At 38.7% G+C, this 13,716-nt stretch overlaps 1 protein-coding gene across 1 annotated transcript in view; it reads right to left on the reverse strand.

Moving 5' to 3' along the window:
- The window catches only part of GUCY2C (guanylate cyclase 2C), an 83,800-nt gene that overhangs the window by 57,631 nt on the left and 12,453 nt on the right, over positions 1–13,716 (reverse strand). Inside the window, exons 4-9 of the mRNA XM_055095429.2 lie at positions 12,478–12,693; positions 10,792–10,913; positions 9,094–9,190; positions 6,287–6,404; positions 4,060–4,195; positions 2,314–2,399 (exon numbers count right to left, since the gene is read on the reverse strand). Coding sequence (XP_054951404.1) covers positions 2,314–2,399; positions 4,060–4,195; positions 6,287–6,404; positions 9,094–9,190; positions 10,792–10,913; positions 12,478–12,693 — 775 coding nt within the window. The remainder of the gene's footprint in view (positions 1–2,313; positions 2,400–4,059; positions 4,196–6,286; positions 6,405–9,093; positions 9,191–10,791; positions 10,914–12,477; positions 12,694–13,716) is intronic.

Here is a 13,716-nt window from a genome sequence, read left to right on the forward strand (position 1 = left end):
GTATCTCCCAGAATTCCCACGTGTTGTGGGAGGGACCCAGGAGAGGTAATTGAATCATGGGACCGGTCTTTCCCCTGCTATTCTCGTGGTAGTGAATAAGTCTCAAGAGATCTGATGGTTTTATAAGAGGTTTCCCCTTTCACTTGGCTCTCATTCTCTCTTGCCTGCTACCATGTAAGATGTGCCTTTCACCTTCCACCATGATTGTGAGGCCTCCCCAGCCTCGCTGGGGAGTCCATGAAACCTCTGAAAAAAAATTTTTTTTCTCTTTTTTTTGGAGAAGAAAAGGAGGTTTAATTTGACTTACAGTTCCACATGACTGGGGAGGTCTCATAATAATGGTGGAGGGTGAAAGGCACTTCTTACATGGTAGCAGCAAGAGAGAATGAGAAAGAAGCAAAAGTGGAAACCCCTGATAAACCCGTAGGATCTCGTGATACTTATTCACTATCACGAGAATAGCATGGGAAAGACCAGCCCCCATGATTCAATTACCTCCCCTGGTCCCTCCCACAACACGTGGGAATTCTGGGAGATACAATTCAAGTTGAGATTTCGGTGGGGACACAGCCAAACTATATCAGTGACCATCCTTTTAAATTTACCAGTATACCCTCAAAATGTTCTGGACAGCAAAGTTTTATTTTCTTTCTGCAACCTCTGCCTCCCAGGTTCAAATGACTCTCCTGTCTCAGCCTCCCAAGTAGCTGGAATTACAGGCATGCACCACCATGCCCGGCTAATTTTTGTATTTTTAGTAGAGACAGGGTTTTACCATGTTGGCCAGGCTGGTCTCAAACTCTTGACCTCAAGTGATCCGCCTGCCTCGGCCTCCAAAAGTGCTGGGAATACAGGGGTGAGCCACTGCACCCAGCCCAATGTTGTATTTTCATAACTTTACTCTTTCTTTCTTTTTCCTTTATATTAGGATGTGGCATATTGAATCTCTATTGAGACCTGTCCTGGATATAGATTATCATCCCTTTAACCTTACATTTTGAGAAGATCTCTGATTTTCCCAAATATACATGTTATATAGCACAACCGATGGTAGTACATTATTGAAAAATTCACCCGAATTTGCTTATAGAGAGAATAAATGCACAGAGCAACATTTTCCATTTTGAAGTATAGTTATGAGACTGACATTAGATCTCACACATTTCTGCCTCTCTCTGTGAAGATCATGGGCATCATCCCAGACGCAAATAACTCAGAGAGGAATGCAAGTACCTTTGTAATCGCTATTAGTAACTGAAGTATTGATGGGATCTTATGTTAAGGTATTCTTACGGAATGTATGCGAAACATAACATTATATTGAAGGTTCAATATAGTACCTAGAAACTACGAATTACATTTATGGAATGCTGCTAGCAAATTTCTAGTTTAGCTTTCTCAACCTGGACATCTTTTCTCTAGCTTTTCACATTTTCCATTGCAGATATCTTTTACAAAGCTGGGTTGATGTACACATTTAGTATATGACTTAGACTGTCATAACACTCACATTGGAAAATGAAAAAAAAATGAATAAATTTTATGTTATGTCAGGACCTGACCTCCTATATAAACCTTTTTACTGACCACTTGGTTGGCTGGAACAGTGGCTTTTATAGTTTGGATGGATACAACATTGGATGACATGAAGACAGGTGTTTTTTTGTTTTTATTTGTTTGTTTGTTTGTGATTAAATGCTGACCAGCCGTCAGTGGTGTGCCAGATAAGAAGCTATGCACTGAAAAGATGGAGAGGTGAGTAGACCACTTATTTTCTTTAAAGAACCTACTATTTGGTGAGGAAAAAAAAGTGAATATAATACGAATAAAAGCATAGCATTACAGGGCTGTTTATGTGGGGCTCAGGTTTACACATTTAATGATTTTCCTGAGAGTTCAAATGGAGATAACAGGGAATATTTCATTGAAATCTTTAGTTGTGAAAATGAGTAAACAATTCTTAGGAAAGACTTGTGATCCTCTCATTGGTATCCCATCAATAGTCTTTTTGTTATATTATGTAATTTATTCTGGGTGGATATTTAAAATATCTATACCTATCTATATGGATATAGATATAGAGGTATAGATATATTAATAGTAAATACAGTGGATATTCTGAGTAAGAAGTTTTATGGGTCAAAATGCTTAAGGAATACTACCCTAAGTGGGGCATAACTGTGAAGTTGAAATGAACTGTCTTCAGATCCTAAACATAATTTCTCTAATTCTTTTGCTAGTGCTCCTCTTCCAAGTTACCCCTCCTCACCCAGTCACAGCACCCTGAATTTTCTGATAAGCAGTGAGACATACTTTCTTGGTGTCCACAGAGGTATACAGAAGCACCATGGTACTGTCAACGTCCCCCCAGTCATCCAAGGTCACTGGACCATCATACCCTAGGGCAAGATCAGAGTATGTTAGAGGCCATTCTTGATTTTTGCCTGACAGATAAGTTGAATCATGACAGAGAATGTAAAATGGGTTCAAATAGCTCTGTTTCAAATTTACTGAAAACATTGTTGACATTAATAGTCTAATCAGATGGCACCTGGATTGGCTTCTTGGCCCAGAGATCTCTGGAGGGCATTTTTATGGGAGATGTATTTATTTAGAAAAAACAAAAAACCTTTTCATTGCATTTAGGGTGGCACTAAATGTAATGAGTCAATAAGTCCCTCGATTATTAGTGATACATTTTTGCTAAGAATATTTCCTGAACTCCTAGCATAGTGTATAGGGTCACTGCACAATCTTAACATAGATTGTAGGAAGATCAAAATTTTTTCACTGTCACTCGTTTGCTGAAGACATTGAATAAAATTACTTAAGTTTTCTGAGTTTCAGTTTTGTCATCTATTAAATAGCAATATAAGATAAAACTAGGTAAAAAAGTGATCAAATTAGTAACTTCACATGTTTCGACATAACAGTGAACATTTATTTCCTGTTTACAATATACCAGGCTCTGTGCTAAGTGATTTATATGCATTATCATATTATTCTTCCTGGAATATCATGATATAGAAACTATTATTATCTCCGTTATATTGGTGAGAAATAATTTATTTAGTCAGAGATATTAAGGGTCGTACGGCTGGTAGGTGGCGGGAACAAACATTTGTTTGTTTCCTAGTTAAATGTTAAGCCAAATGTTAAGCCTGTGCTAATCCATTAAAATGCTCAACCGTGGTCATGGAAGTGAGGAAATTAAGAATGCATATAAAGTGCCTGGTAGAACTTGGGACACATGGGATGACCAACAAATTACTGTGTCTCCCTCCCTGCATCTTCAGTGAAGCAGAAGTGATCTCTTCCTGCCATTGTCATACACCATAGCCCCTGGTGCAGCCCTCAGTCCTAATGCTGGGCATCTGCTGCCCTCCGAAGCCTACAGAGAAAGTCACTTACACTGCAGTAAAACAAAGGTTTCATAGAGTAAGACTCTGAGGCAAGTTAGAAAAGGCCACTATCATTTATCTTTGACTTAGTATACATTACATTTAGAGGAAAATTTCTTCATAGTCTCAGGATGAGATCTGGGAAATGAAAGACGGGAGTTTCACTAGGGGCTTGTAGGAAAGGGCAACATTGATCCATGCAGTTCAGGAGGTTCGTGTTGTTTTGGAGGGTATTATTTTGTGGAGTTTTGATAGCTAAAGGTTTTAACACAGGGTCCCAGATCCTTGAAGGATAGAAAAGGAGATATGGAAGGACCCAAATCAAACTGCAAATATGTATCCTCTTGTTAGTCTCCAAGCACAGTCAGGACATTACTGCTCAAAATGCCTTATGATGAGTTTTTTCATAAGTACAGAACCTGCGCTGCCTGCCCTTTTCTGTGACATCCAAAGATTCTAAAAGACTGAAGCATAAACCGGAGTTCAGTTATCAATAACAGCACCCTCAAAGTTTATGTAATGATGTTTGCATCCAGTTGAGTTCGAAGGGATTTAGCTGTGGAATCATCTATTGCTAAACCTTCTTTGTTGCCCCAAATCCACTCAGAAAGCCCATATTTCTTCATCTTGGGGTTATTTGCTCTTAGTAGACCAGTACCTTCAAAAGTGAGATTCCTGAAAGCATGAGCAAATTTGGGGGTGGTAATATTTTCTTCATTTTCAAGAAATATCTTCAGCATATGTCCAAAGAGCAGGATTCCATTCAAATAGGCAAGAGCAAAGTCTCGTTTTGTCTAAATAAAAAAGGAAAATATTAAAACGGGTCCTTCAAAAAAGAATCTTGTCTTGAGCCTAGAACAAAAGGTTGTTGGGATCAGCAGGGTAACTGGAAAGTTAAAGGGATATCAGGGGAATTGAAGGGATGTTATTAAAGGAGACTTTTAGAAAACTCTTCCTTGGAGGCCGGGTGAGGTGGATCATGTCTGCAAACCCAGCATTTTGGGAGGCTGAGGCGGGCGGAGCACCTGAGTTCAGGAGTTTGAGACCAGCCTGGCCAACATGCAGAAACCCCATCTCTATAAAAATACAAAAAATTAGCCTGCTGTGGTGGCACATGCCTGTAATTCCAGCTACTCAGGAGGCTGAGGCAGGAGAATCACTTGAACCCAGGAGGTGGAGGTTGAAGTGAGCCAAGATTCCACTGCACTCCAGCCTGAGTGACAGAGTGAGACTCCATCTCAAAAAAAAAAAAAAAGAAAAAAGAAAAAAGAAAGAAAGAAAGAAAGAAAAAAAACTCTTCCTTGGGTCAGTGTTCTTTATGATCCCATGTCACAATTCTGTCTTCTCTTGGAATCAATAAAATGAGGGAAGCAACTATAAGCAGTTATACTTCATTCCCATGATGAAAAACACACAAATGCAACCAGGAAAGGCAACATGAAGCATTTTCATAATTCTTATAAGATTTTATATAGAAATAATGTTAGCTTCTAGTTGATTGTTTTTATTAAAATGCAAAAGAGAAACCCAAAAATCAAAAACCAAAAACAATCCCTGCATTTAAGTATTCTGAATGGAACATGAGCAGTTTTGATTGGATGATGCCACTGAAATTGCTTTGAATAGAGTTCTGATTGGGTATTACTTCATGCCCCAAATGCCTGTCCTGGGAAAAATAATGGAGAGGGTCAGAACTGCTGTGCCTCAGCAGTTGGAGAATGGTGACCTTCTCAGGGCTGAGTGATGAATTAAAAGCCCTTGCTGAACTGAGACCAAGTGGGTTCTATTACCTCCGGCATGTTGGACTGCCCATTTGCAAAGAATCGTATTTTTGCTAGAACCATGAAGACGGTCAAGTAATATCCAGATATTACACTTAGAATTATATTTGCTGGAAAAATAAAACTTTCATTGGTTTCAGTTTCTTTTGCTGAAAACATTTCATGAGGTAAAAAGAATCCAGTTAACACCCAGCTCCAAAAGAGGATGCAGTCCCTAATTTTGGCACGGTTGTAAATGAGAGGACTTAGAACTTCTAGCTGGGAAAAACTGTGACACCCCAGAGGTATCCATCTTTCTTTGCAGCTTTTTGGGCCTGGCCCTTGACTTGCCATCCCAAAGTTGTTTAAGGTCATCAGCATTGCCTCTTCCTCCTCCTCCCATCCCAGCCTGCTCTCAATGGTTTGTCTCTGTGGGCAGAATGCATCTAATAGATTTAATCATATGAAAGTACAGGGACTGACAAAGCCCAATATACTATTAGAATCAGGAGCCCTGCATTATAATAAGGTGGCCATGATTTAGTGTTCAAATGGAGGCTCTTTTTTCTGCACAAATGCTAAACCAGATGGCATAGTGGAATAACAGGAATACACCAAAACTCTCCTGGGCAAATTTGGACAATGGTCAACTTAATTATAATGGAAGACAATGTCTTAACCTAGGAATATACATTTCTAAAGGTAGGATTTTAATATCAGTGACAGGAAAATTTTGCTTTAGGATGTAGGGAACTTTCCAGTAACCCTTGCTTTATTTTACATTATTTAATTTCTACCTCTTTTAAGTGTAAGATTGACCCTCAATTGCAGGACTTCTTCCTGTCTTTCCATATTGTTACTTTCATGCCAATGTTGCGGATGTGTCCACTGTTGGACTGTTCTATAGTCTAGCAGAGTGACCTATAGGTAAGAGCTTTGATAGGGATCCTGCTGTTTCAAAATGCTGTACATGTAGTTGGTTTCAGTTAACATTTGTTGAATGAATTAGAGCGCGTAAAAATAATTGCTCATTTTAGAATTTGGGTCCTAAATGGAGAAAAATTATCTTACCCTTGACAAAATAATAATATATAATTTATACTATAACATAAAATAATAGCTTACTGGTGATAGATTCCTGGAGAAAGAGCTATTTAGAAGGGAATTCCCAGGAGACAGCGTCAGAACAAGGACATTTTTCATATAGTCAGGGGCTGTGACATTGTCCTCAAAGTACTGGTCACTGTAATAAAAAGCACAGGTTCCTCATGAAAATTAGGAAAAATAGAGATGCATCTTCTACAGTTCACACAAACTATACCATCGTCCTTGAAAATAGTTTAAAACATTTTTTTCATTAATCTGCAAAACTTTCTACTTTCCCCAGATAGAATTGTTTTCTTCTGTGCTTGTTAGATTAAATAAGAGAATTTAAGCAATTGTGGTTAACATACACAAAAGGAAAAGAAAATCAGAATACAGATATTTCTTGATTTCTTTGAGATTTGGGGGGGCTATGGACATGTGAGCTCATGCTTGCTTTTAAGGCTTGGTTTATAGGTAGAAACTTTCTTTTCTTTAAATGCTTTTAACAATTTAGAGATACTGAGACATGGTAGAGAGAAATTTTATCACTAAACTTATGTTTTAGATGGTGAAACATAAGCATAAAAGACTAAACATCTTCTCTAACATGGTAAGCTTCTTGATATGTGGAACATTAGCTTATTGATTCTTGTATCCTCAACTCCTAGACAATGCCTGGCACATTGTAGACTCTCAGTACTGTCTAAGATTGCTCTGCAAATGCTATGGTTTATTTTTATTTTTACTTTTATTTTTATTTTGTTTTATTTTATTTTTAGACGGAGTTTCACTCTCATTGCCCAGGCTGGAGTGCAATGGCATGATCTCGGCTCACTGTAACCTCCGCCTCCCAGGTTCAAGCAATTCTCCTGCCTCAGCCTCCTGAGTAGCTGGGATTACAGGCGCCCACCACCACGCCCAGCTATTTTTTTTTTTTTTTGTATTTTTAGTAGAGACAGGTTTTCAGCATGTTGGCCAGGCAGGTCTTGAACTCCTAACCTCAGGTGATCTGCCTGTCTTGGCCTCCCAAAGTGCTGGGATTACAGGTGTGAGCCACCACACCCGGCCTCAAATGCTGTGGTTTCTAAGCTTCCTATTATTTGGAGGTTTGAAAATAATCTGGTATGTTTGAACTGCTGCAATTAGGCTGACCATTATTTAATGTTTTTATTTAAAAACTTTTTTTAGGAGACAAGGTCTTGCTACATTACCTAGGCTGGTCTTGAACTCCTAGATTCAAGCTATCCTCCCACCTCAGCTTCCCGAGCAGCTGGGACAACAGGCATGCACCGCTGTGCCCAGCATATTTAATATTTGAACACATCTACTATGTGCTGAGAACTGTATTGGATATTTTACTCCTATTATCACATTAATCCTAGAAGTACCCTTATGAAGAGGACATTTTAATTCTCATTTTACAAATGAGAAGATTTAATCTTAACATGCTAAAAAAATCCAAGAGTCAAAACAACCAGAAGTGTCAGAATTAGAATGTGAACACATTATGTCTAATTTAGTCTCATGAGCTTTCCAAAACATAGCCAGGTGTCCTTTGGGAATAGTGACAAAGGAATGCCAGCACTTTGGTGGTTTATTGAGGATTTCTGAAAGTAAAATTATACCAACCTGGCTACAGTAAGGACTCCTTCCAGGGGCAAAGCAGCTATTGAAATCAATGAGGTTCTTGGAGTGAAATATCGGTAACTCTGCCCTCTTTCCTGTACTTCTGTAGTTAAGAGTCTAGTTGGTTAATTAAATTACCTTCATGAACGTGTAGCCATCAAACAGGCCTGCAGTTCCTATACTTCATTTCCATTCATGCTGTGAGAAGTATCGTTAGTGTGGGTGAAATGATCAGGCAAATATGGGAAAGATCTAGACAGTAGCAGCCTCTTGTCTGAATACAGACAGGTAATGATTAATGGCCCAGTCAGATAAGTGAAGTCACGTGATCTGGCTTCTGGGGGCAAGGGGCATGGGCATGGCAGTGACACCTTCTTCAAGCCTAACTTGACTCAAATATTACCTTGGCACAGCTTGTCAGTGGGGTCTCCAACCATTTCAGATAATTAGCGATTAAAAAAAAGATGGGATGTGATCAAAGGTGCTCTCTACGCCCCAGCATTTTTTCTCTTTGGCTCAGAGAAATGTGGAGGAAAAGATCACCACCTAGTGACTACGCCACAGAGGGTGAGGAATAATTGTGTATATCAGACTCATACAACTGAAACTTCAAGCTTATCAGAGGTGGTTGAAGGAAAAGTAATCTAGGACCAAAGGCCATTAGCAACTGAAGGAAAAAAATGGGGCTGACATTACCAGGAACAATATTATTGAGTCTTTAGTTGATTTATCATTTTCTGGACAAAGACTTTAAAATCAGGCTAGAGGTCAGGATCGTATGTTTTTCCTTTCTTTCTTTTTTTTTCTTTTAATAGAGATGGGGTCTCACTGTGTTGCCCAGGCTAGTCTGAAACTCCTGGACTCAAGCAATCCTCTTGCCTGGGTCTCCCAAAATGCTGGGATTACAGGTGTGAGTGACCATAGCCAGCCAGGATTCTATGTTGACTGAGCAGGCCTCAGTCATAAATGGACATGTGGGTTCAATGGGGCTATAATAAACCTTTTATATTTACAAATGGTGAAGGTGTCAAAGGAATGCATCTCTGCTAAAGCCACAATTAGCTAAATAAGAATGACAGTGTGACAGAGTTCAAATATTATCATCATACTTAACCCCATAAGGGGTTGTACAAAGCAAGAGAAAAGAGAATGTGCCTCTGGAAATCCTTGGAATACTTCCTTTTTGAAAGGAGGAGGGTTTTTCCAAATGTTATACCTACTTGAAAAGATCCACTAGAATAATGACAATGTCTTCAGCCACTGCTCGGTCACCCTTCAGCTTGTAGAGGAACTCTGGACCACCACACATAATAATCACTGGAGGAGAAGGTAAGACAAGGAGAGAAATATATGACAGTCTACAGACAAACAGGCAGGGAACCAGTTGCCTGAATTTGAATCCAGTATGTTAATGTTAAATTTTTTAAAGATAAACTCCAATTCCTTAAATTCCTCCTTCCTTTTTTTTTTCATTTACAATTATAGAGTCAGAATAGAGCTGAATGGGATCTTTTTTAAAAAAATCATCTCGTCCATCATTCTTTTAATTTTATAGATTTAAGGAGGCTGAAGCCAAGACGTCAAAGGGTCAAAGAACTAGTAGATGACAAAGACAGCTCTGACAGTCAAGTTCAGTGCTTATTCCGTTATGCCAGGCTGGAGTAATTACAGAATATATTGTCATAGATAAGTGAAGTATACCTCACCATTTGTAAAAGTGGTTGAAAAAGATATTATAAAAGTGAGAACTGAGAAGAATTTATAAAGTCTCCCTAAGCAACTTGGGCTTTATCTGTAGCCTCTTAACTCAAAACTTCATCTTAGTAACTCCAATGCCAGAGTCCAGTCTGAAGTCTACCACTAATTTCTGCTAGCTATCCTGAATGCAGTTTTATGAGTGAGAGGAGTTGGGGGGGACTTCATTAGATCTTTTTAGATGCTGTGCCATTATGCTGCCCTGTTGAATTGTAAACTCTTTAGGGACATAAATACTTATATATTTCTTTCCCACCATATCTTGGTTAATGTTTTTGCAACTGGTAGGCCATTAATATAACAAATGCTTGATAATGGCAATAAATGATGATTTGAATATCAGGAAATCCACCAAGCAAGTATCTTTCCTTGTAGAAAATTCTCACAATGGATTCCTTTGCCCCTGACACATTCTTGTTTGTCAAGAGAATTCTGTGGAAAGTGCAACAAATCCCCTAATATCTTAGTGAGGATGACTTTTTTTTATTTGAATAGATTTTTGCGGGAACAGGTGGTGTTTGGTTACATGAATAAGTTCTTTAGTGGTGATTTCTAAAATTTTGGTGCACCCATCTCCCAGGCAGTGTACGCTGTACCCAATATGTGGTCATTTATCTGAGGATAATTTTATATCCAATTAGGCTTTCCTACTTGGTCTCTAGCTGGTAGATCACTGGGCAGGTGAGATACAGAAGGAATAGGAAAGTGAGATAATCTTTGCTTACGTTGTAATTTTGCATGAAGCTATGTAATCAATAAATTCATCCTCTTGGTCACCAGGAGGACTGGGGCTCAGAATGTGTGAAGATTGGTCACAAATCCAATAATATGTTGGATTGAGGTGAATTTAAAAAAAGAGTCTGCTGAGGGTGGGTCATAATATCATTTGAGTTTATAAAAGCCGGATTTTAGCATTATCGTTATTATGTTAATATAATTACTCAATAATACTTAGGTATTTTCTCTCAGAGGATAAGGTTTTTAGTCAATGAAAGGAACAATATAATGAAGTTGCATGCAATTATAGATCTCCCAAAATATACAAAATATGTATGAGTAAGGATGATAGCTCTGCAGTGGAGGATTTGTTGAAATGACTTATAAGGAGGTGGTAGTCATAAAGAAGAAGTTAGCAAAAAACAATTATCTTCATGTCTTCTTACCATTGCTTTTCCTGTTGTGGTCCATTAAGATATCCTGAAACTCCTTATCTTGTCTTAACACCACCTTAAAGCCGAGTTCGTGGGAGAAATAGGAAACGCTAGCCTCCAGAGCATTAAGGTACCTGGAATAGGAAAAAGAGAAACTAAAACAGCTTACTTCCCTCATGGCCTTTCATGCCTTTCACTTCTTATTTGCAGATCTGTCCTGGGATTTGTTAATCTAAAATTCATTTCTGCTATTAACACAATAGACAGCACACACCATGATACCACTAGTTTAGATTGTAAGATCTAAATTAGTGAAAGGATGGGGGAACTTTTAGGGATCTTCATGTGTACATGTAAATTGTTATCCCCATAATCACAGTGTATGTTCTAAACACACTCTAAGCAATTTTGTGAATATGTGGCTTGGTTACTTTGATTTAAAGTGAGTTGTCATGATATCTGACATTTGGTGAGTCATTTGTGATGGTTTCTGGCTGCTTGCAGGAAGAGGGTTCTACTCTGCTCTATAAACTAGTCCCATTATAGATAAGTTGAAACCCTTGAATCTACAGTACAAAAATTCAGAGTTGATAGGAATAATTTTCTGCTTCTGTTTAAACCTCACATTAGATACTGTGGGTTGATTCCTGTGGGTCCCTAGACGTGCATCCCTGGTGGTATCCCATCTTAGTCTTTTGCTTACTTAGATGGAGAAAGAATGCAGAATTAAGCAGCATCCTGGAAGTACAGGCAGCAACCCAGCCAGAAGATTTCCTCTACCACCTTTGTTGGAGTTGAATGAATCTTTCCATTTTATTTTAGTAATGATACCTGATATGGTTAGGCTTTGTGTCCCCACCCAAATATCATCTTGAATTGTTATCCCCATAATCCCAATAATCCCCATGTGTCAAGGGAGAGACCAGGTGGAGGTAATTGAACCATGGGGGTGGTTTCCCCCATGCTGTTCTCATGATAGTGAGTAAGTTTTCATGAGATCTGATGGTTTTATAAGGGGCTCTTCCCTTTTTGCTTAGCACTTTTCCTTCCTGCCACCTTTTGAAGAAAGTGCCTTGCTTGTCCTTCGCCTTCTGCCATGATTGTAAGTTTCCTGGGGCCTCCCCAGCTATGCGAAACTGTGAGTCAATTAAACCTCTTTCCTTTATAAGTTACCCAGTCTCGAGCAGTTCTTTATAGCAGTATGAAAACAAACTATTATTAATACAATACCCATTATTCCTGTTTCTCCTCTACCTCTAGTTCCTCTGAAGAAATGTGAGATCATTTTTTCTAACTAATTGTAGGTATAGGCAAGATACATGTTCTCTGGTATTGTTTCTTACACAGGAATGTGAAAACATTAACTCCTGGCTTTCATTTTCCTTATCTATAAAATAGGGATCCTATTAGTTGTTTTATTTTCTTCAGATAACGTACTGCAGGAAATCAATAAAACTGATGTGAACGTACTTTCAAAACAGTAAAGAGTGTTGCAGATGCAAACTATACTGATTATTTTTACAACTCTATATTTACTTAGTCCCGTTTGCTTTTATTTCTGTGTGAGAAAGTGAACTGATGTCTATACCCAATGCTGTTACCAGTGGAAGGTGCATCTGGTAATAACTAGGTGGCCTGCATGATCCTATGGCTTCTCTCCATGGCAAGTGCTAGTGAAATATTAATGATCCTGCTTACCAGAAACAGTCCTCAGTTTCTGTACCATTCTTGTAAACATACGAAGTGCTCCAGGAATAAGTTTTGAAGGGCAGATCGTTGGTTTTCCAAAAGTTAACCAAGAAGTACATCAACTTTCTAGCTGGAGACATCAGCCTGGTTAAGGTTTCTTTATAGTCACATGACAATCCAAAACTTCCAGCTGAGATCATGGGGTAGCTCAATTCTGTGTCAAGGCTATGTCAAGAGGTTGAGGAAAAAAGCCATTGTCAGTATTAACTTAAGTAGCACAAATAAGATCCCTCTTTAACCTGTTTCAGCATGTATGTATAAATGGTAAGAATGAAATCGGGTCATTAAAGCAGGTTTCTCATGTATATAGGTGTCTTTCTCATACAGCTAAGCTTAAAAACATTTATTGAGCACATGCTATGTTCTAAGCACACTCTAAGCAATTTTGTGAATATGTGGCTTGGTTACTTCGATTTATTCTAAAGTGAGTCATCATGATATCTGGGCTGGGATACAGGGGAAGTCGGGCTAAGAAAAAGGATGGACCACCACAGCCACCATAATTGTTGTAAAGCCAAAAAGATGCCATCTACACTTTGCCATGCATTGCCTTCTCCCCAGCTTGTTCACCTCGGTATCTCCAGTCATCTAGGCTTGTATGTAGATGCTTAGTATGTATTTAACGAAGGAAGGAAAACAGCATCCCCTTACATCTTCAGTGCTCCATCAAAAGGTTTTAGTGGGCTTCCTGCTTGCATCTCAAACTACAATGTTCACAGTCAGAATTCTCTTTCATTTCTGTTCCTCCAAACTGTTTTTCATTTATTTTAGTGTTTTGAGATTTTTTCCTTTATTTTAGTGTTTTGAGATTGCAAAGGCTTCTTTGACTACTTTCCATCTCTCACCCAGCATCATACCATTGATTGATTCTACCTTCAAATATCTTTGCAGTTATCCTCCCTTTCTATGTCCACTTCCTTCTTGCTAATCCAGGCCCTCCTTCTCTGCTGACTTTCCTGTCATCAGTCTGCCTGTGTCTTTCCTATACACTGTGGTCAATCATTCTTCTGAAAGTTGGCTGCTTCTCATGGCATTCCCAAGCTTAAAACCTTAGTGATTTCTGATGTGAGTCTCATTAAATGCAACTTCCTTCACCTGGACTTTCCTCCCATGAACTTCCAAATATGGTCCTACTTAATTTTCCTAGTCTTATCTCTATTATTCCCCTATACATTTCCTGAACTCTGG

This window comes from Pan paniscus, chromosome 10 (genome assembly GCF_029289425.2).
Source record: "Pan paniscus chromosome 10, NHGRI_mPanPan1-v2.0_pri, whole genome shotgun sequence".
In the NCBI taxonomy this organism is placed as follows: domain Eukaryota; kingdom Metazoa; phylum Chordata; class Mammalia; order Primates; family Hominidae; genus Pan; species Pan paniscus.